Source organism: Cotesia glomerata, linkage group LG5 (genome assembly GCF_020080835.1).
Source record: "Cotesia glomerata isolate CgM1 linkage group LG5, MPM_Cglom_v2.3, whole genome shotgun sequence".
Taxonomy (NCBI): Eukaryota; Metazoa; Arthropoda; class Insecta; order Hymenoptera; family Braconidae; genus Cotesia; species Cotesia glomerata.
Genome location: NC_058162.1, coordinates 20,577,149 through 20,602,673, shown reverse-complemented (window position 1 = coordinate 20,602,673; position 25,525 = coordinate 20,577,149). Strand labels below are relative to the sequence as shown.

At 31.9% G+C, this 25,525-nt stretch overlaps 2 protein-coding genes across 3 annotated transcripts; one reads left to right on the top strand and one right to left on the bottom strand.

The window, feature by feature from the left end:
• Positions 1-1,543: 1,543 nt before the first annotated feature.
• Positions 1,544-12,193, top strand: LOC123265800 (membrane alanyl aminopeptidase-like). 2 transcript variants are annotated; one of them, XM_044729714.1, is made up of 12 exons: positions 1,544-1,683; positions 1,771-2,285; positions 3,120-3,581; positions 3,835-4,018; positions 4,098-4,257; positions 8,966-9,047; positions 9,120-9,484; positions 9,562-9,836; positions 9,921-10,111; positions 11,328-11,630; positions 11,727-11,808; positions 11,890-12,193. In XM_044729714.1, the coding sequence occupies exons 2-12, from the start codon at positions 1,777-1,779 to the stop codon at positions 12,118-12,120; spliced, it is 2,844 nt and encodes a 947-aa protein (XP_044585649.1). In that variant the 5' UTR covers positions 1,544-1,683; positions 1,771-1,776; the 3' UTR covers positions 12,121-12,193. The 2 variants fall into 2 exon arrangements, with proteins under 2 accessions (XP_044585649.1, XP_044585651.1); XM_044729716.1 differs by lacking the exon at positions 1,544-1,683 and having other exon boundaries at positions 1,694-2,285.
• Positions 12,194-15,661: 3,468 nt separating this feature from the next.
• LOC123266121 (101 kDa malaria antigen-like) lies at positions 15,662-17,148 on the bottom strand. Its single transcript, XM_044730152.1, has 2 exons — positions 16,900-17,148; positions 15,662-16,234 (listed from the first exon to the last, which is right to left on the bottom strand). The coding sequence occupies exons 1-2, from the start codon at positions 17,146-17,148 to the stop codon at positions 15,938-15,940; spliced, it is 546 nt and encodes a 181-aa protein (XP_044586087.1). The 3' UTR covers positions 15,662-15,937.
• Between the last annotated feature and the right edge of the window lie 8,377 nt (positions 17,149-25,525).

Below are 25,525 nucleotides of genomic sequence, written 5' to 3'. Positions count from 1 at the left end.
CTAATTTCTTTTTATGAATGAAGATTTAATTTTTATTAATTGTCTTGAAATATTTTCTTGACTCTAGACTTAAAAAATTTTTTATCCAGTTGCATAGAAAAATAGATTTTTTAACTCAAGCATTTTTTTATTTTTCATGCAAGAGTTTTTTAACAATTCCGAAAGTAAGTTTTTTTTTTTCAATTGAAAAATAGAACAAGTTTAAATCAATATCAAAAAAAGAAAAATTTTCTTGGTTCAAGATAACTCTTTTTTCTGTATAGGGTTTGAGTCCAGTTGTAATTAAAAATTAAAAGTGTCAAAAGAAAGGGTTACGTGGTGCAGAAATCCGGTAGCTTAAGTGGTATAGCTCCAGATAGAATTGTTTTAATAATAGTGAACATGGAAATTTGCCATTTAAACTTCTAAAACAACAGTCATTAAACAGATCACTTTGGCATGAAACATTTATCAATGTCAATTTTTTGTCATGATTTGATTTAGAATTATTCACAAAAATTAAGGACTATTACGAAAATTCTGAACTTTCTGATAATTTCCATCGGGCCTAACTCGGAGAAAAATGGTTGCAAATAAAATTGCAAATTTCTAAATTTCGTTCATTTCACAAGAATTCTTTTAATATCGCTCAATTTTTATGAGTATACTTTAATCTGAGATTTTATTATATATAAATAAAAATGCAAAGAAGACATAATTTAAAATCATTCAGTATTAAAAAAATTCAATTTTTAAGTTTTAAGATTCTAAAAAATCATAGTTAGTAATTAATGACGAAACGAAGCTAATTTACAATCTGCTTTAATGGTATTCAAAAGAACGAATGTAGCAGTTTTATCGAAAAATGTTATGGTTTCTAATAACAATATCCAATTGAAAAATCTACACTAAAAATATCGAATCAAGGTATCATTTATCATGATGAGATTGCTATGAAAATCAGTTTCAAAAATCACTTTTTTATTTTGATTGAAATCAAAGTAGATATGGTTAGCGATTTGTCAATTTATAATAAATAATTCTTGATGTTGTAATCTAATTTTGAGTTTTCTTATTTTTTCGCCCTAACAATCATAAATCTCGATCCTAACTCCAGTTGATACCATTTGAGATTTCGTTATTTTAAAAAATTGCATAAGAATGAATTTTTTGATAGAACATAAAGCACATAAAATTTCTTTATTGAGTACAATAATTATCGATACAAGAAAAGATTATTAAAGACAAAAAATAAGAAATTAAACTTTATTTAAAATTTTTTTTGTACATCTTTTTAGATTTGATTGTTTCGTATTATTGTGCAAGATAAATCTAACACGTTCAAACATGTCTTACATACCTTATCTAAAAAATATTTATAAAGTTAAATAAAAATCCACTTACATTCGAAATATTTTTTAATTACCTCATGATTGCAATGGACTATACTAATAAATACCACTAATGGAGAGAACAACACACATAATAACACATTTGTATGTGCTTACAAATATATACAAGTCATACTGATAAAAGTTTACACTGATAAGATTAGATCGATTCTCTTTTTTTACGTTCCTATCAGTTAATCGTTGTAAGTCCAAAGGGAATCACGTAGACTGCTTCGATGCTAAGTGTGATCTTTAATTATAAATAATTTACTGTTCTTACTCGACTGCAAAATATATTTTGCGATTATTAGACGTAAGTAAAACGAGTTTAGTTGCTAAATTGACATAAATTAAGATCCATTGTTTCAAAAACTCATATCTCTTTATTTAAATACAACAGGACATCATGTCGTTGATGCAAATAACTTTATTCGCTGTGTTTTTTATGGCTACGACACAAGCAATCCCACCGTTATTAGATAGCCCTAATTTCTACGACGCACCTGAAGTGCTCCGTGAAGATAGCAAAGAAGATTACCAACTTCCTACAGATGTTGAACCAAGCAACTACGTGATTGACCTGACCCTCAAATATTTGGATGGAAAAGATTTTTCTTTTTCTGGAACATCTACTATTGATATCAATGTCACGAAAGATACAGATACTATTGTTTTACATGCTCAAAATCTCACAATTGACTCAGCGATTACCCTCTCCAATGTCACAACTCCAAGCACAACAATACCATATGATAGTAATTCAATAGATCATGTGACAAATTTTTTGAAAATAAAATATAAACAGAACATTGTAGCCGGTAATTACAGGTTAAAGTTAAGCTACACAGGATTTATTAACGATCAGCTGAGAGGTTTTTACCGAGGACATTATACAGATGATCTTGGTGTAACAAGGTAAGGAAATGTATAAAATATTCCGAACTGTTAATAATAAAGTTCAGTATTAAAAGTTTTTAAGGGAATATGCTGGTCTATAAAAGCACAAATTCATGTATTAGATGTTTTTTCACAAGCATTAAAAGAAAAATGAAAACAATTTTTAAGACACATTTTTCTACCGAATATTGATTGATGTGTCAAGAATATAAAGAAAGATATCTTAAATAAAAAATCGAAAATATAAAAACTGACCGGCTAGTAAAGTTACTCTCTAATACTCAAATAGTAACTATTAACTATTTTATAGTACATTATATGCCAAACAGTATATTTTGCACTACCAAATAGTGAGTATTGATTATTTCAGTTTTATAGAGTCGAGGTTTCGAAAAAAAAGCTCAACTTCAATGACACAATTTTAATTTTTCTAGTCATCCGAAGTAAGAGAAACGGTAAATTCTTCACCAGCAAAAATGATGTTATCATGTGAAATAGAAAAAAATCAATATAAATATTTATACAAAATGGCAGAGATTAAAAAAAAAAGAAATTTTTACCTGTTTTCTTGTTATATTTCTGAATTTTTAAAAAATAGTACACATTGAAATTTATTTATAAATCTTTTTTGAACAATGAATAAATATATCGAAAAGTCTCACCTTAAATTTCATATAAATTAGTTTGGTAGAAGTTGAGATTCATGGCAACTAACTTGAAAAAAAAAAGTATCTTGAAGAAAATATGCAGAAAAATATCGAGTTTTCCAGACTTTAAGACCAAAATATCCCTCTACCTGATTCTCAAATAACAACCCAAATATTAAACGAATGATTCAATTTATTGCTTTAGATGGATAGCCTCAACTCATTTTGAACCCGTTGGCGCCCGCTTAGCTTTTCCATGCTGGGATGAGCCAGCTATGAAAGCCAAATTTACGATATCGATTACCCACCATATGGATTTTAAAGCACTATCAAACACACAATTTAAATCAATTGAAATGAAATCCAACAATCTAGTTAAAACAACTTTTGAAACAACTCCAAAAATGTCAACCTATTTAGTAGCTTATGCTGTAGTCGATTTCGATCATATGGGAAACGAAAATGATAAGAGTTTTAGAATCTGGGCGAGAAAGAATGCTATTAAACATGGAAAGTATGCTGCTGATATCGGTTTGAAAGCATTAAAAGCACTCGAAACTTATACAAAGATAAACTACCAAAGCCATGGATTCACGAAAATGGATTCTATCGCATTACCTCAATTCGCTGCTGGAGCAATGGAAAACTGGGGTCTTGTTACTTATAGGTAGATCTTTCAATTTTCCTTGCTATCATCTTTTTCATTTTTTGCTTTTACAGCCACTCTTTCTAAAAATGCTCCCGCTAAAGGGGCTCGCTCTCTACAGGTGACACGAAACATTCGTGTATGTTTTCTGTAGTGCATCCAGAACGCGCATTTGGGATCAGAAGAGAGAGCACCTTTATCAGAATTTCGTATCTGAAAATAGCATTTTTAGAGGGACTTAACTGTATTCTAATTAATTTTTTCTCTACAACAGTGAAACAGGACTTCTTTTTGATGAAGAAAAGTCTTCTCTTTATGACAAAGAAGCCATTGCAAAAATAATCGCACATGAGTTTGCTCATCAATGGTTTGGTAATTTAGTCAGTCCGAAATGGTGGCAGTATGTTTGGCTCAATGAAGGTTTTGCTAGTTATCTACAATATGTTATCACTGCTGAGGTAATAATCTAAATTAAGAGTTTTAATTAAACCATAGTGATGAGTGATGACTGGTGACACGATAACTAATTTTTTCCAGGTTGAAAATAAATGGCGTCTGATGGAGAGATTTGTCGTCGAAAATTTACAAAATTCAGCTTTCATAGCCGATAGCTTCAATACAAGCCATGAAATGGAAGTTGCAGTGTCAAGCCCAAAAGAGATTAGTTCTATTTTTGACAGTATTACTTACAGCAAAGGTATTGGATGACTCGGGAGGCTCAACATCCGACTATTTTTTTTTTATTTACTGTGGAAATATGATTTTTTATCATACGTTGAGAGCTTTCTCCAAAGATAAGTTAAATAAGAATAGTATCCCAGTCAGCATCCAAGTCAGAAAGATTTCAGTATGAAGTCTTTTAAAAAACTTCTTATAGAAGTCCTAATGTGACGTACGTCTTAAGGAGCTCTTTTTTACGAGGTCAGAACTAAGAGCTCTTAATGAACTCATAAGTTTGGAGTCAATTTTCTGACATCTAACTGAGTCCCTTTTTTGGACTTCTTTTTGAGTTGCGTATAATGAGCTTATAGACATTATAAACAAAAACACAAATTTCTTTTTAATATAAAGCTGTCAAAATCTTATTCATTTTTCATTTATTACTTTCCTGATTGAGAAATTAAATTGAAAATGATTAAAAATAATTCGAATTAAATGATTTAAAACAATTTGAATAGATTAATATATAGATATACACTTGGCATAGGTTAACTCATTTCTCTTAATCCAGGTTAATTAAATTTTTCAAAAATTTTAAATTATATTATGAAGTAATAGGCAATAATGTTAAAATCTGGTTCGTAATCAAACTAATTTAGATAAAATAATAAAATTGGATTCTAATCTGAAAAAATTATGTGAACTTTCTACATTTAAGGAGTACTTTGCATGTATCAATTTTAAACATTTTATTCGAATTTAACGATATCTTATAACTATATACTTATTAATTATTGTTGAATTTTTAATATTCATTAATTTATCTATTAGATTTTATATTGTGAAAAGTAAACAAAATTTATATAGACTATTTAAAAAAATATTACAGGTAGACTTTTGAATATTTTTTAGTATATAAATATTCGTAAAAGTTACTTTTTCTCTATCGATACACAGTGTCAAATAGAATAAATAATATAGACAATGATCGCAATATTTCATCACTATATAAACTTAGCTTATAAGAATCATTATTCTTACATCTGATTAGATGTGTAACGACGTATCGTTTGAACAGCGTAGGGGGTTAGGTATCGATCTAGCACGCGCGCGACTCGGGTTCGAATCTTAGTTACGGCAATTGCGATTTTCATTTTCTCTCTTTAAACCGACAATATATTAGGTCTAACTAAAATAATAAACATTCGAAATCAGCATCGGTGCTTCATGAAACTCTGAATTATTTTTTTCATAATTTATTTATTTATTTATTTATTTATTGATAATAAATGCCAAGGCACAGGCCAAATGGCAAGATATAAAATACAGTAATTTTTGTGGAACTGAAAAATTTACAAAATATGTAGATAAATAACAAACAAAACTATAAAGTAATGTATAAATCGATTTAGCTTAACAGTATTATAAATTCAATAGGTATATTTGGTAATAATTTAAGATTAAATTAATGAGATTTAAATTAAATAAGATTTAAATAAGTCCATTTCTTATTTGGAATAAAAGTTAACTAACATCTTGTAGAAACTAGCTAAACAAAATAATACGTTGTACATTGCACATAAACTTAGAAATATTAATCGTAGAAATATTAATGTATCTATAAATCATTTGACAAAAGGTAATCGAACAATTTCTTTTTAAAAACTTCTAATGAACTCGCATCTAAGACATCTGGTGGAAGTTTTTGCCATAACCGTATTGCTGATATAACGAAAGAATGTTCTAGGCAAGATGTTGAGAATTTAGGTATTAAGAAATTTACATTATTATTTTTAATTGCAATTCTTTCTGAACGCCTAGAGTCATCATCAACGAACATTTCTCTTAAATAAATAGGCTTACCGATGGTTAACAATTTGTAGAAGTAAGTTGCCAAGAAGTACAATCTTCTAGATTTGACTGACAACCAGCATAATTGTTGTCTGTAAGGCGTGATATGTTCATCTCGTTTTAAATTATAGATAAATCTAATAGCACTATTTATGGCACGTTGTAATTTTAAATCATTCTCAACATTTGAATCAATAAGAACAACAGAACAATAATCAATTAATGGTAAAATAGTAGCTATAACCAATAGTTTCCTTATTTCCATAGTAAATATATTTTCTCGAATTTTCAAACAATAAAGAGCAGAATTTATCTTTTTAATAGTATAAGAGATATGATTTTTCCAGGAGAGATCATTATTTATATATAGTCCAAGGCATTTAGTTGAATTTACATAAGGTAGTTTAATACTATCAATAACAATAGGTGGAAGAGTAGACCAATTTACTTGCTTTAATTTACTATTTGTTCCAATGATCATTGCTTTAGTTTTATTGAGATTTACAGCCAAACCGTGTTCGCCAGCCCATTCGAAAATAGCTTGTGCGTCCTTTGTGACTAGATTAATAGCATTTTGCAAATTACTGACCGATGAGTGATAATAAATATATTTGTCATCGGCAAATAACCCATATTTGCAATGTGCAATCCGTCGTGCTACTAGGTTTATAACCATAAGAAATAATATTGGTCCTAAAACTGATCCCTGAGGGACTCCGGAAGATGTTTCGAGAAATTTAAGTGGTAAACTATTTTCATCTATAATTGACTGTGATCGCTGTGACAGATATGAGTGAAACCAGGTGATAGTTTTTAAAGAAAAGCCTAACTCAAACATAGTTTTTAATATCACTTTTGCATCAACATAATCAAAGGCTTTACTTAAATCAAACAATACAATAATTGTTAATTTACCTCTATCCATGGCATTACGTATATCCTCAGTCAGTTTTAGTAGAGCCGATTGCGTATTATGGTATTTTCTAAACCCTGATTGATATTTATCTAGCAGCTCATTTTCTTCTAAATAATTTACAACTTGATTAGCTACCAATCTTTCAAATGCTTTACTTAGGTGGGATAAATTAGCTATCGGTCGAGTATCTGCGGGTGACTTTGGCGGTGTCACTTTGTTTAAAGGAATAATAAAAACTATTTTCCAGATGTCAGGGAAAACACCACATTCTAACGAGCGATTAAATAGACGGGTCAAGAAGATAGTAATTTGGGGTATATGGTCTCTTAACCACCTTAGATTTAAGCCATCCGGACTTTTGCCCTTAGATTTTGATAGAGTTAATTTCAATGCTTTTGTTACATCAACAATATCAATATATTTCCAGTCAAAAGTACAATTTACTTGACTATGATAATGTTGTGGTAATGAATCAAGAAAAGTATTATTACAAGATGGATGTCGTCTTTTATTATTATTATTATTATTGTTATTATTAATATTATTTTTGTTGTGTTCTTATTATTGTTATCATTATAATAGCGTATAGAGATAAAAAATCATTCATTTGTGCGAGTCCAGAAAAAAGAGCTCTTTAAGAGCTCGTTTTGATGAGTTCTTAAAGTCTACAATAAGCGGCGCATTCGACCTCTTCAGAAGGTCTTAAAGACGTCTTTTAGACGTAGACTCTGACGTCCAAATCAGAAATCTGAGCTCATTCGGAATAACTTAATACGTTATTTTGCTATCTGGGATATTACATACCTAGGCCAGTTAAATAAGAAAAGTCTTCGATCACATGTAATTGTTGGCTGAGGTGAAGCCGAGGTTGAAAAACATGCTCTCTAAACATGAATTAGTGAAAATTCACTGGAATAAGTGAATATTCACTTTTTCTAAGTGCCAATCGAACTTTGGTTTCAAAGTGGTTCGATTGGCACTTAGAATTAGTGAATATTCACTTATTCCAGTGAATTTTCACTAATTCATGTTTAGAGAGTGTGGTCTGAGGCTTTACTTTTTACTAGTCAAGGTCTGTATGCTATTTTTCTGCTCGACGTAGCCGGAATGTAGCAACTTCGTTTAGAGCAGCGGTCAGAAAGTTGCCACAATGCGGCTACGTCGAGCACAAAAATAGTATACACACCTTGGCCAGTAAAAAAGTAAAGCCTCAGACCACATGATTTTCAACCTCAGATTCGCCTCGGCCAATAATTTCATTTCATCTGAGACCTTTTTTATTTTACTGTGCAAGAGCAATAAAACATATGACAATAAAACAAGTCAGAAAAACAATTTTTCTGCCCTCCGGCCGGAAAGTGGCAACTTTCTGGCCGCTGCGCTAAACAAAGTTGCCACATTCCGGCTACGTCGAGCAGAAAAATAGTATACACACCTTGGCCAGTAAATAAGAAAGCCTCAGATCACATGTTTGTCAACCTCGGCTTCGCCTCGGCCAACAATTACATGTGATCTGAGACTTTTCTTATTTTACTGGCCTAGGTATGTAATATACTAATTACTGTCGTATTTTTTTTTAATTTTAAGTGATAAAAAAATTTTAAACTAAAAATTCTTTTTCCGAGGTTATCTTTGAAATATACTCTTAAAATATTATAAACTAACATAATTTCATAGAATATTGTATTTTTTCTCTCCTCTGGAAGGAAAATGTCAACTTTCGTCCCGTTGCGCTAAACGAAGTTGCCCTTTTTTGCCTCCATCGAGCAGAAAAATAGTATACATACCTTAGGCAGTAAATAAGAAAGCCTCAGATCATATGTTTGTTAAACTTGGCTTCGCCTCGGCCAACAACCACATGTGATCTGAGACATTTTTTACTTTCCTGTCCTAGGTGAGTAACATACTATTTTGCGTTACCCTATTGAATAATTATAATTATAAATCACATTGTGTTTTAACAATTGGTTTCTTATAGCTGCATCTGTAATTCGCATGATTTCCTACGTTATGGGTGAAGATAAATTCAAAACTGCTTTGCAATCTTATCTTCAAAAATAGTAAGTCAATGAACGTCTTAAAATCTGAATAGTTTAAACTCATACTAATGACTTTTTTTATTAACTCCATAGCAAAAATGCTGTAGCGACATCTAAAGAACTTTTTGCTGAACTTGTCACTCAAGCCGATGCAAGTATCAAAACTTTTTTTGAAGACGCTTTACTAAATTGGGCAACAATGTCAGGGTACCCAGTTGTCAATATTGTAAGAGACTACAAAAATAAAAAAGCAAATGTCACTCAATCTCGATTCTTATCCGGGCAAAATAAAACCAGCTCGTTGAAATATTGGATCCCTTTGAATTTCGCTACGCAAGAACAACCTGATTTCGACAACATCGCTTCAACAATCACTTGGTTTAACCCGAAAAATGAATTTGTGACTGTTACTGCGCCCGCGGAGAATCAATGGCTCATTTGCAATAAGCAACAGTTTGGTAAGATACACACAAATTATCAGGTTTTGCACTTCTGCGATGAAAAATTTTCGTATAATGGAAAAATTTTTCACCAGGTTACTATCGTGTGAATTATGACGAACAAAACTGGAAATTGATAACTCAGTTCTTGACAAATAATCATACAGCTATAAATCTTCTGAATCGAGCACAGCTTATTGATGATGTATTCAATCTTGCTCGACTTAATTACACTAAATATAAAATAGCGTTCAATTTAATTGGATACCTCAAGAAAGAAGCTGATTTTGTTCCATGGTCTTCCGCGTGGAATGGTATTTCATATTTGAACAGGTTATTGGCGAACACTAAACTCTCTAATGATTTTAGAGTAAGCACAAAAAAATGTTTTATTTAGTTTTACGTATAAGTAATTTTGATTGAGCTAATTATTTTTTCTTGAAAATATTGATAGGATTACATCACAAGTTTGACTGGAAAATCAATTGAATCTGTCAAATTCGAAGAATCAGATACGGACGAGCACATTACGAAATTGCACAGAATGAAACTTATTGACAACACATGCAGTATGAGCTTGAAGTCGTGCATAGATTACGCAACAAAGAAATTCAATTTGTGGCTCAATGATTCTACGTCAAATCCGTAAGTTCATTTATTTATTTTTAAAATCTTCAAAACAAATTTGACAATACAATTGTTTTTGATAACACCTTATGATATAAGTTGTTATTTTGACAGTCAATAGACTTTGATACTACTGATATTAATTACTTTTCTGATAAGCTATAACAATAAAATTCTTCTAAGCTTCAACAAAAAAATTCAAAAAGAGCATAGTCTCAACCTAATTGCAAAATTTTGCGTCAGATCGATTTTGTAGTACATTACTATATGTTTGTGCTCAATTAAATTGCATCAATGTCGCAAAAATATATTATTAAATTCAAAAAACTCAGAAATTAATGATAAAAAATTTTTTGAGCATTTTGCACTCGAATATAGCAGGAAGTTCTAGGGATAGTCTGCAGTGTCAACCGTTCTTCAGCTTTTTCTCATTAAATAAATAATAATTATCAATTATTGAGTTCGATGTAAAATTATCAGTAAATATATTAATGTATAATAAGATTAATAAGTATTAGAAAAATTGAGAATGCGGAAAAATTCAAACACTATTGGGTCATTCTATGTCAAATCGACCAATAGTTGGAATCACGCCACTCGATTTGGAAAAATTTTTGTCAGAAGTTTTCTATTATCATACAACGAAGTTTTGCCGAAGGAAAAAAAAATAAAAAATTTTTTTCAAAACATACAAATTCGAAATTTGGCAGTTTTTCCAGTTTTTCAATTTTATTTTTTTTAATATCTCGAACGCTATTATAGATACAGTAATGGCTTTTCGTTTGTTTGAAAGGGGACACTTGGGGCTATTGAAAAAAAAAAAAATATTTCGGAAAAAAATTCTGAAAAATACCAAATTTGTCAAATTTTGAATTTTCGAAAATCGTCAAAAAAGACGATTGACATTAAAATTTTAGCTCAATTTTTTTTGTATAATATTTCGTTCTGGTCTCAAAAGATAGTGAAATTTTTAGATCTGGGTTTTTTGTTTTTTAAAAAATATGAATTTTTTAATTTCACCAAAAAATTTTTTTTTTGTTTTTTGCAACTTCTACAGAAGGTAAAGCAATAGTATTGCAATTTTAAGCGTTAAAAAATTAAATGCACGACGACTAAACGCACGATATCAAAATGTTAAATAATAAATTAATTTCAACTTTTTTTCATTCTTTATTCAAAGTGACATAATTTTGTTTAAAATTTCGATTATAAAAATTTTCAATTTCTTGCTTAGATTATCGAGAAATTTAAAAAAAATCATAATCTGCAATGGAGTACGTAATGCAGACAATGCAACTTGGAATAAATTGCTGTCGAAATATAACGATAATCAAGACGACGACGACGACATCTTAGCAGGATTGGGGTGTACATCGAATAAGGGTCTGTTAAATAGTTATCTCAGAATGGCTATCAACGATTCTTTTCTTGGGGGAAATCGTGATAAAATATTCAAAGCTGTTTACGAAGGAAGTGACCTTGGTGTAGACGTGTCTTTAGACTTCCTTAATTCTAATATTCACGATTTACTTTTGAGGTAAGATTTTCTCATTATATTTTCCCATTGACACAACGTGCTGGAACCGATTATAACATTTCAACTTATTAAAACATTAACTTTATTTTCGTTTAGTAACAGTGCAAGTGCCGAGAACGTCAAAACATACATTTCAGATATTGGAAGTAAAGTGACTAATAAAAACCAAATTGCAAAGGTATGAATTATAGTATCTTAAATATTTGCAGAAATTGAAGTTATTAACTGGTAATAACGAATTGTCAATTCTAAATTACAGATCGAAAATGTAAGAACACAAGATACAAGCTTAATGACTGGGGTCATAGATGATGGTTTGAAGAAAGCTCAGGCTAATGTTGAATGGCTGAACTCACGGTTTGAAGAAATTGACGAGTTTTTCAAAAAACCGGTAACCCCTTCACCAACCAACCAACCTGGCTCAGGAACAACGTTCGCTGTTTCGTTAACATTGTTATCTTTTTCATTTGCATTGATTTACTTAAACTAACATTTACATTTTCTATATTCCTTATTTTTGTAATTATATAGTAAGTAAGAATTTTTCATGGACATTGTATAAACTTTTATAGAATAATAACTTTTACATACTTATATAGAATAAAAATTCAGAATAAATAACTAGGTCATTACTAAACGAATATAAGTTCTAAAAAAAATTAAGAAAACGGTTATCCCTAAAGGCCATCCCTGCAACTTCCCGCTAATTTCATACATAAGCGCTCAGAATTGCAATTATTACGTTTTTGAGCTCTTCGAGTTCAAAAATATTATTTTTGTGTAATTTTGAGCTTTCCAAGCTCAAAAATTTAATAAAAGTTTAATAAAACACTATTTTTTGAATTTTCAAACCACAATAACTTTTGAATGAATAAACTGATTTTCACGCGGTTGATGGCATTCAACGCAGTTTTCTAAGCTTCATAAATAATCTTTAAATTTAAATTAATCGAACAAAAAATTTTGGAGTAATTCCGAAAAAAACACTTTTTTTCGATTTTTTTCGTCAATGATAACTCACGTTACTCACAAACGAATCAACCGATTTTGAACGGCTTGGCGACGGTCGACGTGGTTTTTTGATGTTAAGACACGAGTCGAAATATCAGACCCGTTTTACCCGTAAAAATTTTCAAGCTCTTTGTAGTACGATTTGCCGCTCCAAAATAAGCCTGCTTTAACCGTAAACAACCATGTTGTCCAACAAGTACGGTCTAAACAGGCGCACTTAGTCCTGTTTTAACCGTAAAAGTTCTTTTTTACTCAGATATATAATAATAAAAATACTTATGATAGTAATAATGACAATAATTTATAACATCTTAAGACGTAGGTTCAAATCCTGATTGGACCCAAATTTTTATTTTAAACAATAATAATTATAATAATAATATTTTATATTAAAATTATTTTTTTTATCATTCTGTCAGCAATTTTATGAATTAATATTAAAAACAATTTTATAATTGATAAAAAAAACTATAGAATGAGAAAATTTATCTATAAAATCATTATGAATAATAATTTTTACACACAATACAATGTAAGGTCATACCAGGTAATTAATAAATTATGTTAGCTGCGTAAAATTTACCTTATTCATTACTGTTAGAATTAACAGGGATAGCAATATGTAAATCATTCCCAATTTTAATTTCAAAACAAGCCGAAATTAATTGGTCGATGGAAATAGATACAAAATTATTCATTTTTGTACATTTAAACATGTATGGCAATTCATATTATACATTATGATCACCTTTGACTAGAAACACTCTTTCACCAACAATGGCAAAAATTTTATTTTGTTGAGGAAAATTTTTTATGAAAATTATTTTTATTCTGAGTAATTTTTTTTCTGAAATTATAATTATAAATATTATTATTATTATTATTATTATTATTATTGTAATAATAATTTTTATTGTAATTATTATTTTTATAATTATATACGTGATGCCTTGACGATGGCTTGATGGACAGGTGGGTGATGATTCGGGCAATTATGTAAATTTAAGTACTCACAATAGCTCAATTTTACAAAACACAGAACAGATCCCAGGTGATATCCAGTCTGATCCCTGTACAAAATATACGATGATGAAGTTTGTTTGGATCGAGTATATCGTTCAGAAATATAAAGCTTCGAATCTTTCAGCAACCTTAAATATTCATAAATTTTCTGAGCTGGTAATAAATTTTCCAAGGCGTGCTGAACATTATTAGGAATTATGTAATTATCATTGAACACTTTATAGCAACCTATTGAATAGCAACTTTCTTAAAGTCGTTCACCGATTTTACTATTGTGCTTGTGTTTCATACAAAATTCTTTAATTTTTCCTTCTGGTAACTCATCAAAATATCTCTGAAGTTTTAATTGTTGATTATGTGATCTCACTACCTGCGAATCGACGTGACGAATTCCGTTGATAACATTCAAATATTGTCCATTCAAATCTTCGTATTGGAAACACTCAGTTGCATATAATGGTTCAAGAGCTTGTACACATTTAGGCAGATGTATAAGGAGATGAACGTTGATAGAGCAGTGTTTTAAGCCATATAAGACCTCGAATTCACGTACAAATTTATTTAAAAAATTAGAGGCCATAATTACATCATTATTTGTTATTGAGTCTAAATTAAGAAGTGAAATTCCAGCTATAAACAGTGAAAAATTTTCAAAATATTGTCGTTGCATGATTCCTTCCAAAACTGGTAAAGCATAGTAGAAGAACCAATTTTTTAGCTCGGACGCCTTCCAATGTACAAGATCTTCAGTTGACCGAGGCATGCGATGTACAAAACTAGGTGGTTTAATAGACATTAACCGGTCATTAATGATATTCGCAGTATCGACCAATGAGTATGGTTCGCCTCCATGGCTAGAATCAAACCATAAAAATAACAATTTTTTCACTACTTCTCCGAAAACACAATGCATTTGGTCTATAGCCGTTCCAACTACAAAATCAGGCATCAATTTAGATAAAGCACACGGTCCTTTAACACCCATGTGTGGTGAATTTTCATTTAGAGCTGTTTCTGCAAAGGCGACACACTCCCTTAAAGTTCGCATCTCAGGATCCGGTGTGTATCGATATACATGAGTGTAAGAATTGCCATCTTCGCCTAAGCGATAAGTTTCACCAGGCCAAAAGCATGATGGACAACCATAAGAACCCATATAATAGGTGAAATTAAAAAACTGATACTTAGCTGGTAGGTCACAAGTTCCGAAGAGTAGTACAGCTTTAATCTTTTTAATATCGTTAGTGCTCAAAGTCACATTAATACCTTTTGATAAAGTTTTAAATTGTTTATAAAACTTATAGAAGTAGTTGTTGGCATTGGGTTTTTGAGGTCCAAACCATAGTCCAATCATTAGTAAATTTTGACGTTTTGTCCGTTCTGCAAATGGTAACTCGTTAATAGATAAGTACACTGGCCACATACTAACTTTTGAGGATTTATAAACTGGTATACCAAGTTAAAGAAATATTATCTTGATTTGCTAAAAAATCATTTCCAATGAACCTTTGATACAGACTTCCATTATATATATATATATATATATATATATATATATATACACATCAGTCATATGCACTGAAAAAAAAGTTTTCTACGCTTCAGGATACAGTATCGCTACTGTCACTATACCCACGTTACGAAACACTGGATCGCTATGGTCACTATCCGTTTTGCTAATTTAGCGATCTATTGAATAAACCTAGTGGTGATAGAGAAACTGACTTTGCATAATTTATTATTGATGTTTCAAATAATGATTTATATGATCGAAGCCAAGTTTTAAATATTTTATCCAGTAATAATAATTACGACAATAATCACCATGCACTTGAAAATTGTCGATAAACAATGACAAATGAGGTTAGGAACTTACGCCAAAGACACTGGCGCTTCAAGGTTAGGTCGCGACCGTCAGGATCCGTTCCCTGATTATAGCGATATGCCGTTTACGATACAACGGATAGTGAAGCGTAGAAAACTTTTTTTTCAGTGTGGTGATTATTATCTTCCAAACGAGCGTTAAAACGATGCTGCAGGCACTCGTAGAATCCTGGTCTTCGGTATAGTTCAATCAACTGTTACCTGACAGGAACTTCGATAAAATAGGCTTTCTTGCTTGACTCACAATTCACACAGATATCGTTTTCATTCTCTAAATTTTTTTGACAAGAGACGTAATAAAAATGTTTAGTTTTTTTTTTACTGTCCCTTTCTTAGAGAGTGAAAAAAATTTACGAAATTTATGTAAACTATTTTTGAAGCCGTTATTATTATTTTGAAGGCAATGTACTAAAATAATCATCAACTTTGATAACTGTGATAATGTCACCCAAGCAAGTCTGAGTAACATTATGCCGGACAAGTAATAATATTAACGACATACTTTGGCTGACTGTTAAAGATGCTCCAGGATAAAGCAGTTGCTCATAATCTAAATTCCTTTCATCATTATCACCCTCCTCATCACTATCATCTTCATCTGCTTCATCCTCACTCTCGTCGGTATCTTCATTTTCATTTAAAGGTTCTTCATTTTCATCCTGATCATTCTCTTCTCCGCCTTGAGTCTATAAATACAATTTTTTTTAATTACTTTTCAATTTATATAGCGGTTTACGTGATGTATGCTTAATATTAACAAAATACTAGTACCAAAATGAATTAAAAAAGCTCAATAGTTTTAAGTAATAACTCTATTAATTCTGTAGTAAAATAATAAATAAAGATATTTAAATATTAATAAAAATTAGTACTATTATGTTTTTTTAGTTCATTTCATGAGACTTGGAGTTATAGAGATTATGACACTGAAGTTGAAAGACATTAAAATTTTTTTTAGAATTTTATAGCAATTAAATTATCATAAGAAAAAATTTATTAAAAAGTTCCACATGTCAAAATTAATAAAAATTGTAAGTGGAAATGTTTACAAGCATTTTTTTGGTGTATTTGATTTGTTAAAAAATTTTTTTAATTGACAGCTGACGGCTAACTTCAGTATCATTAGAAAATGACACTGAAGTTGACAGACATTAAAAATTTTTTTAGAATTTTATGGCAATTAAATTATTATAAGAAAAATTTTATTAAAAAGTTTCACATGTCACAATTAATAAAAATTGTAAGTGAAAATGTTTACAAGCATTTTTTTGGTGTAATTAATTTGTTAAAAAAATTTTTTAAATTGACAGCTGACGGCTAACTTCAGTATCATTAGAAATTCATACTTTACCACATAATCCATTTGTCCATGTAACAAATCATTATCATTCCCGATTCCATTATTCATATCGAGATGATCATCCAATTCTCCATTTTGTCTGTTTTCATCATGACCATCATCATTCCGAACTTCATTATTTTCATAAACATAAGCACCCAACTGTTCGTATAAATTATCATTTTTAGCCTGAAATGCGTTGTTTACAATTAGCTTGATCATGCACTTGCCCATCAAATCTATCTTCATCAATACAATCATTCTTTTTACTGACAACACTTCAAATATTCTAATTTTCGTTTTTTAGACTAGTCATTATAACTTTTTCTGAAGCTTTTATTTTCTATATTTTTAATATTAATTATTTTTTTAAACTCCGATAACTAATACACTTCATCAAATGTTATTTTATTAAATATATTTATATAAACAATCACATATACTTAGTCAAACTGCGCATGCGGTTCAGAGTCTGATAAAATAAATAGTTAAGTTACCGACTAAGCTATGTCGAAATTACGGCCATAGGCAGCGTTGCACGAGTCGACGTAGACAGAATTTTTTTTTTTATTAGCAGCCATCTTGAGTCGTATTGTTTTCTGTTTCCTATCTACATCTGCGTTAAGTCATTATTAATATTATAAATTATCTTTATTTAATAAAAAAAATGCCTCCAAAAAAACGCAACAATACTAAAAAAGCCCATGAAACTTAATATGCGTTGATTTGGTGGATTATTGATGGGCAAAAAACAATTGCTAAACTCTCCAAAATTCCGAAAGCAAAACATCTCAAGGGTGAAACAGCAAAGTTATTCCGGGAAGGAAGTGTCGGAAAAGAAAGTTTTACTTCGGTAAAATAATAGAGTTTGGTGGTAAGTATTTTCAGATATTAGTTAATATATTGATAAAAAAAATATTAAAATATAAAAATATAAAATATGAAAATATAAAATATAAAAATATAAAAATATAAAATATAAAATAAAAAAATATAAAATATAAAAATATAAAATATAAAAATATAAAATATAAAAATATAAAATATAAAAATATAAAATATAAAAATATAAAATATAAAAATATAAAATATAAAAATATAAAATATAAAAATATAAAATATAAAAATATAAAATATAAAAATATAAAATATAAAAATATAAAATATAAAATATAAAATATAAAAATATAAAATATAAAATATAAAAATATAAAATATAAAAATATAAAATATAAAAATATAAAATATAAAAATATAAAATATAAAAATATAAAATATAAAAATATAAAATATAAAAATATAAAAATATAAAATATAAAAATATAAAAAATAAAAATATAAAATATAAAAATATTGTTACGTGTGAGCCTACACCTGGTTATTTACCTGTCACGTAAACAGACCTCCGGACTAGCTCAGCGTCTCACTGAAAAATATTTAGATGTTGATAAAAGGGTGGGTCGCGCAGTGAATGAAGAATACTCATGAATTACGGTACTAATTGTTTATTGGGCGTCCTCAATGCATGGGAGTTGCCCGAAATGGCCCTGAGAGTCTCTTTTACAAACTAATTCTATTTATGAAAGCAAATCTAATCCAGTACAATAATCCATTTGATGCAATACTTTTGATTCTATAACTGAGAGAGAGATGGGACAGCAACGAGAATAAGAGTCTTAGGAGACAATTAATCACGATGCAAGACAACTCGGACTCGACATAGATTCGGACAGACTAAACGACTGACTGATTACAAGAGGCCGCTCCTCCTGAAGGTCCCAGGTTTATGTAACCTCGGTCGCGGATGCCGCCAAACACCTGTATCACTGCGCGGAACTTGTATTATTCCGCGGTTGAACTCAGATTATTCCGCCCTGAGGAACTAGGTGGTTATTGTCAAGTTCCCTAGTCAGCAGAAAATGGTATCAAGGCGCCGAAAGCGGTTCCCTGTGCTAGAGTACCTGTTCGCTCGGTTCCCATGAGAAAGCGTCTCCTCAGCAACACGTGCAAGCAGCGATTCTCGGTAACCAGAGTCAGGCTAGAAATACAACGGAAATTCGGTGTCTAATTCAGGTGGGCAAGTTGGCCCATCGATTTATAGAAAATATATATAGAATATCATAATATTGACGGGAGGGTAGGCCCACCCGTCACATGCTCCCCCGGCTAAAAAAAGAAAGCCATTCTCCTGAATGGTATTAGGAATCTATTACCTTGAAGTCCCGATTTATAAAACGCGTTTTTTTTCCTCATCTAAATTGCTGTACCACCCTCTTGCTCAGACTAAATAATTGGAACCCTAAGAGACTTCTCTACATTCTAGAATAATAATGAATATATATATATATAATAGTGAATATATAGGCAATAATGAATATATGCTAACATGCATGTTGATTACAATACTTATGTCCCGACAATATAATGGTTTTGCGAAGATCTCTGGTAATGTCTCCTTCCTGATTGGTTCTTGTGTCCTTGGATAGTGTTAATATGATCCTCTTAGGGTGGTCCTAGATGGTCCCTGTAACAAAAAAAAGGTAGGTGGGATTTCGGGAGTGTGTTGAAAGGATTAATAGGATTCCAGATCTTCAATTAAAAGCGCATTGCCCTGTAGTCCCAGCTGTCGACGACCGTTGTTGTCTGCTTACTCCTCGAGTTGATCCTCTTGGGTCGATCGGTCATCTCAATGACCTCCGGGTTGCTGATCCTGGTTCCTGATCGGGAGGCTTTGTCGCTGATTTCCATGATGACCTCCATCGGTTGACTGGATTCCGGGATAGCATCTTCCACCTCACAATATGGGTTATCTCTTCCAACATCCTCACTGGTGTCGTTTTTCGTTAGATTACGTCTCTTCATTACACGCCATACTAGGTCACAAAGTACAGTCGCACTTAAAAGTGCTATAGCAGCGCAGATGTATACTAATGGAGATCTTGTTCCGTAGGACGCCGAATGCACAGTCTGATTCAACCCTTTTTGCTTGATAGCTCTCCAGATTCGATGAAATTTTATACCTTCCGGAAGTTGTACTTCATTTTCTTCGCTGATTTCTTTTAGAACATGGGTTAGATCCACTTGCATTTCCTTGGAAAATTTTTCTAATTCCTCATCTATCCTTGGCCAGGTTAAAACTTCCTCGGATATTTTCGTAGCGATCGTTATTTCCTGTGTGGTTGTGAATATCCTTTTTCCTGCCATTCCTTCGCAACCAGGAGCCATCCAAACTACTCCCGTTCCGCGCACTTCCAATTCTAATGATTTATTCGCTTGACACTTGCCCTTTACTATGTCAGCTTCCTGGGTTGTAAACAACCATGCATTTATTCCCATTAATTTTGTCCAAATTGTTTCCTTAATCTTCACGACTCTTAAATCACAACTTCGTAGATCAATATCTCGTGACTTCTTCCACAGTGCCACTTCACATTCTTCCGTCCCATCGGTTGTCTTTGCGGTTGCCGTCTGCATAGCCAAAAATCGTCCTTTTATCACCTGGCATGATCTTATTTCTTCCTGTGTCAGCGGAATATATCCCTGATCGTTGATCGCCGTAAAGGGGGTAGTAGGCTTGACAATCGAGCCAAATCCTGGTGCTGAGATGATCTGTGTCGGGGAAAGGATAATGCCTAATTAGTCTGTAACTTGTTCTCTGTATTAATGGAATTACGTATTTGTAAATTATTTGCTGATGAAAAATTATCACTTCGATGTCTATGATTCCCAGCAATAACCTTATGCCGTCGTTGCTTGTTCCCGTCAGTAGATCTGAGTTACTATTTTCTTCTAAAATCTCTTCTAATCCTTGTTTTATAACAGTTGGCAAATATACGTCACGAATTGCTTGACCTTCGTATGCCGCTAGAGCGACAAAAAATGCTGTAGCGGTGATTTTGTCCATTAGTATAATTTCAGCATCTATTTCCTCCCAGGTGGTTCCGTTTCCGATTTTTAGACCTCCTTGATTGGGGTTGATAATCCATTCGCCCTTTTCTGTTCTTCTTATCTTTTCTCCATTTTCCTTGATTTTAAAGATTTCTTGATGGTATTGTAGGGTTTCAGCGGTGGTAAATGCTTCCCGTATACTGCAGCGGTGGATGCTATCGCGCATTCGGGTCTTCATTCGTCTGATCTGTTCTCTCCATTCCCTGTATTGGCTGCTCGATTCTTCTTTCGCTACCTCGTTTATCTTCTCTTCCAAAATTCCGATTTTCCTTTCCTCGTCCTCGATGTTCATAAAGGTTATAATTGTTTTGTTGCGGGCGAATGGCCGATATTCTCCTATATCCTCTGAGTACAATCCCCTCCTGTTGTCCAAAGCGATGACCCTAGACAAGGATCCCCGAGTTGGCTCCATCAAGGCACTGGAATAATAATAAACATAAACAACTCACACCCTTTCCCCGTTTTTTTTTTTTTTTTTTTTTTTTTTTGTGTGTTACGATTATGCATATTTGTGTGTATATGTGTATGTATTGTGGCTTAATGCTAAAGTAAATATCTTTCTTTTAGAATCGCGACTCTTCTTCCCTGGTTTCCTCCAGATTTCCTTTTTGTCGCCTCGTTTTTTCTTCCTCGTTGTTTCTCAGAGGCTCCTTTGCTAGATGCAACAATAAGTGAGTTATGGAAGATAATATTGCTCCTAACAGATATAGATTCCAACCGTAGCCTCTGTGTAGCGTATATCCATGAACTGCCGTATCGATTATTATCTTTATATTATCTTTTCTCCCACTGGTTTTTCGCGAAATTTTCGATGTCTGCCTCGTCAATGAACTTTGCCATGGATATTCCCGAATTTCCTGAAATTGTCCTTCCGGTGGCTCCTCTTACTATGGTGTTTATTGTTACCGGTGTTTCTACTGGTAGCATTATTCTGTTTCTTAATTTTTCAAGATCTTTTTCCGTGTATATTCCACTCGTTGCCAGATGTTTCAGATCTTCATAACTCCAAGTTGGTGTCGTTAATGGGCTCAAGGTTTGTGGTCTGACAGTATCTTCGAAGTCGGGTTTCATTGTAATCCATGCTCCGTCTATTTCATATTCTACTGCCAACAGCTGATTACAATCCACCATCGTTCCCTCTTTGATCAGCATCCTAGACTTTGGAGTTAGAAACCAACTCTCATTTCTATATTTTACCGGTAGTTCTTGGTAACAGTCCTGTGTCTTCCTTAATGTCACTTCCACAGCTACGCATTTTATTAAATATATTATTTCTCCGGCGAGACTAGCGTAATATCCTGGGCCCTTCATTATAGCGTAGGCAAACTCTTCTGGTTTAAGTCCCGAAAACATGAGTGCATTGAACATTACTTGCCTCTCTACTTCACATTTGTGTAGCAATATGTCTCTGTATAGAGCTTTCATTTGACGTTTGATATGTTTTTCTACGTATATAAATTTTGAATTTATGTATGTGAAGATATCTAAATCGTGCGTTGCGATTGGTCGCGTTCTCGCTCCGTGTTCTCCTGGTTTTAATATCCTGATTAACAGTTTCGGGTGTTCTGTTTGAATTAATTTGTAACCACAAACTTCTTTTTCCATTTTCTTTGACAGGGCGAAGGTCGTCTCCTCTGTGTTTAGAGTATAAATTTCTGGTTCTCCCGGTTCACCCGATAGAATCAATCCCGGACCCTCATATAGTGTGAGATGGTTGGCTGTACAAGAATCATCCCTGATGACTTCCCAAAACACATAATTCCCTGATTGGTCGATACACTCTCCTTCTGCCCAGTCGCATCTTGATCCGCTTCCTAAAATTATTTTATTACTGGCTCGTTCAATAGTCGCATAATAGTTCTTGATTGTAATTTTACGGTCGCCTCCACGATAACTCCGTCCCATGTGCCAAATGGATCGCTGTATGAAACTCCCGTGCATTTTCCATCCACTGTTGTTTTTCCTGCTAGCATTATAGTCCGAAAATCAGTACTATTCCTTTTTACTCCTTCTATAAATCCTGAATCGCCCATCCTTAAGCTTCCATCTTCTTGTACTTTTTTACATTGTCTATAATCAAGCCTCATAAATGTACTCTTGTCTTCCGTTCGTTACCGCGAAAGTGTGATACCAATATCCGCAATACGTTATCACTCGATTCACTTCTACTCTACACTCCCGCACTTCCGTATTTTTGAATTCAGCTAGTTGCAGTAATTGTAAAGTTACAGCTTCTTCTCTCGGGTTCCTGAGAGGGACGTTGCACTCTCCTACCGCGACCGCTGACATCGTTGTCACGTTCATTGAAATTCCTCCACAGTCATATCCTATTAATGCCTGTGTTGTCTGGATGATCAGCAGCATCACTAGTAATAATCTTTTTATTGCTTTACTCATTCTGCAAAAATTTTATGGCATTAATTTATAACTTTTTATCTGTATATTTTTTTGGATCGACAGGATTTCCTTTCATCTGTATTTTATTTGGTGAACAATATCATTGGGCATGAAACGACAATTACTTAATTAACTATTCTTAAAATTACTAGTTATGAAAAAACATTTTGATCTACCAATTATTATTATTATCTTAATATAATATATTATATCCTAATCGTTTTTCAACGACTGAGTACGTATCCTACTGTAGATTTATTCCCCATGAAATATGAGATCACAAGGATAGAGTTATTCTTTTCTCATCTGTATCGCTTCTCCAGACGTGCTGACAGTGCTTTTCTAAGTACGTTATCTATGCTGGACCCGATGGTCCCACTTGCGTCTACTTAATTAAAATACTTATTCCGCTCCGACTGATCACATCTCTAGCAGTGACAGTTTAATAATTAAAGAAATCTTCAAAGAAAAGGAGAGAAAAAAAAATTTTCATTCAACATGTCCAATTATATCTCGACCTCTCATTTCCTTCGATGCCTACAAGTCTCCAACAGGGCTGACGGGGTAAGTTATTATAAGATTATATATTTTTTTGTTTTAATTTAAACGAATTATCATAGCTAATTCTGAATCCTCCCTAAAATTTGTTTATTATTTCCAGGAAATTTTAAGAATGTGTAGCATTCTGAGAATGCTAATTGAGGACAGCCCGAGGCCTGAGAAAGGGGTTGCTCTTTTGGTGGAGTTTCGGCGCATCTCAGGACTTCCCATGCCCATCGTTCTTGAGGGCATGATTACCGAGTACAATACGGCTCGTTCCCGACGGGTCCACGATTATCTCTCCCGTGGAGCACCTGCACGGCATTTCAATGACCCCTACCCTTACTCTCAGGACACTTTTTTGATTGATGAGCTGTGTTGTGGTCTCTCAGACTTGGTGAGCTCAAGTGAGGAGTAATTTGTTTTTTTTTTTTGAATTAGTTAAAATTAGAATTTGTGTAAAACAAGTGAATATATATGTAGTGAATTTAAAGTTCCAGTGTGTATCGTTATTCTTTTGATTAGTGGGAAAAATTTTCCATAGAATTTTCCCTCATAAGATTCTCCTCACCTGACTTCCCCAATTTCTTAAATTATATACAAATTTTATTTTAGTTTCGAAAAAGATAATTTCTTATTATTAATTAGTGTGTTTTATCTTAACTGAATTAAGTGAAGTAAATGTATATATGAATATTATAAAAAGTATATATATTTATATACCCATCGTACGTTTCTTAACGCTTAGAAAGTATACTCAGTACTTATGTGTATATCTATATATGTTTTTATAGCGATACTTTCTTTTATAAGGTTACAATTAAATTCATACTAATGTTAATTTTCAACAAGATTTGCAATCAGGAAATTTTCTAAGCTACAATTTTGAATTCTTATCGTTGTTTTGAAAAAAAATCAATATTTTAGGACTTATAGCCGATTTATAATCTCATGATTTTACATTTTCGATATGTTAATAATACTTCCTAAGTTTCTATATCCCCTAAGATATTGAAGATAGTCCTACAGTATAAAAACATTATTCATAGGAAATTTCCTAAGCTGCAATTTCGGATTCTTATAAATTTCTGAAAGATTTATATTTTAGGAGTTACCGTCATTTTTGCATTTATATTTTTATATTACGTATTCCCTATACTAAATTTTATTCGTTCACTACTTAGTTGCAGCTGCACGGCTTATCTCATTTTGATAAGCTCCGATTTTTTCCACAGCGTCTCAACTCCTCCAGTTGCCCCATGGATGCTAAATGGTAATTGCCTTTATGTTCTCAGTTTTCTTATTCTAAATTCCTTTGTTTCTCAGTTTTTCTTGACTTTATGTCAAAAATCTTGTGAAACTGACGTGTTTATTATTTTTTTTTATCTTGTGAAAAAAATTGTGGAAACTTCAGATCGTATAATTGTGCTAGACGTGTTTAAGTGGAGTTGACAATTCTGACGTGTGATTTGTGTAAAGGTGTGATATTTAACGTACATTATTTTTATGAAAAAAAAATTTTTTTTGAAAATTTTCAAAATCACGCCATTAATTATTGAAGGTAATTAAATGAAGTTTAAGATAAATTTGATATCTTTTATCCATCTTTTACGTCTGGAAAATTATTTTCATAAAATATACGAAATTCGAGAAAAAAAATTTTTTTTTTTTTAAATGGAAATTTTGCTCATATTCGAACTAATGAAACATATTATGACAAAATTTTCTCAAAATTTCAACATAAGACCGGCTA

Bases quoted from the DNA above. Each gene is read 5' to 3' on its own strand.
- LOC123265800 (XM_044729714.1), top strand. From the start codon at position 1,777: ATGTCGTTGATGCAAATAACTTTATTCGCTGTGTTTTTTATGGCTACG. The intron at 9,048-9,119 runs GTAAGTCAATGA...TTAACTCCATAG, and splicing joins CAATCTTATCTTCAAAAATA to CAAAAATGCTGTAGCGACAT. The intron at 11,809-11,889 runs GTATGAATTATA...TCTAAATTACAG, and splicing joins ATAAAAACCAAATTGCAAAG to ATCGAAAATGTAAGAACACA.
- LOC123266121 (XM_044730152.1), bottom strand. From the start codon at position 17,148: ATGATTGTATTGATGAAGATAGATTTGATGGGCAAGTGCATGATCAAG. The intron at 16,235-16,899 runs GTAAAGTATGAA...TTGTATTTATAG, and splicing joins ATGGACAAATGGATTATGTG to ACTCAAGGCGGAGAAGAGAA.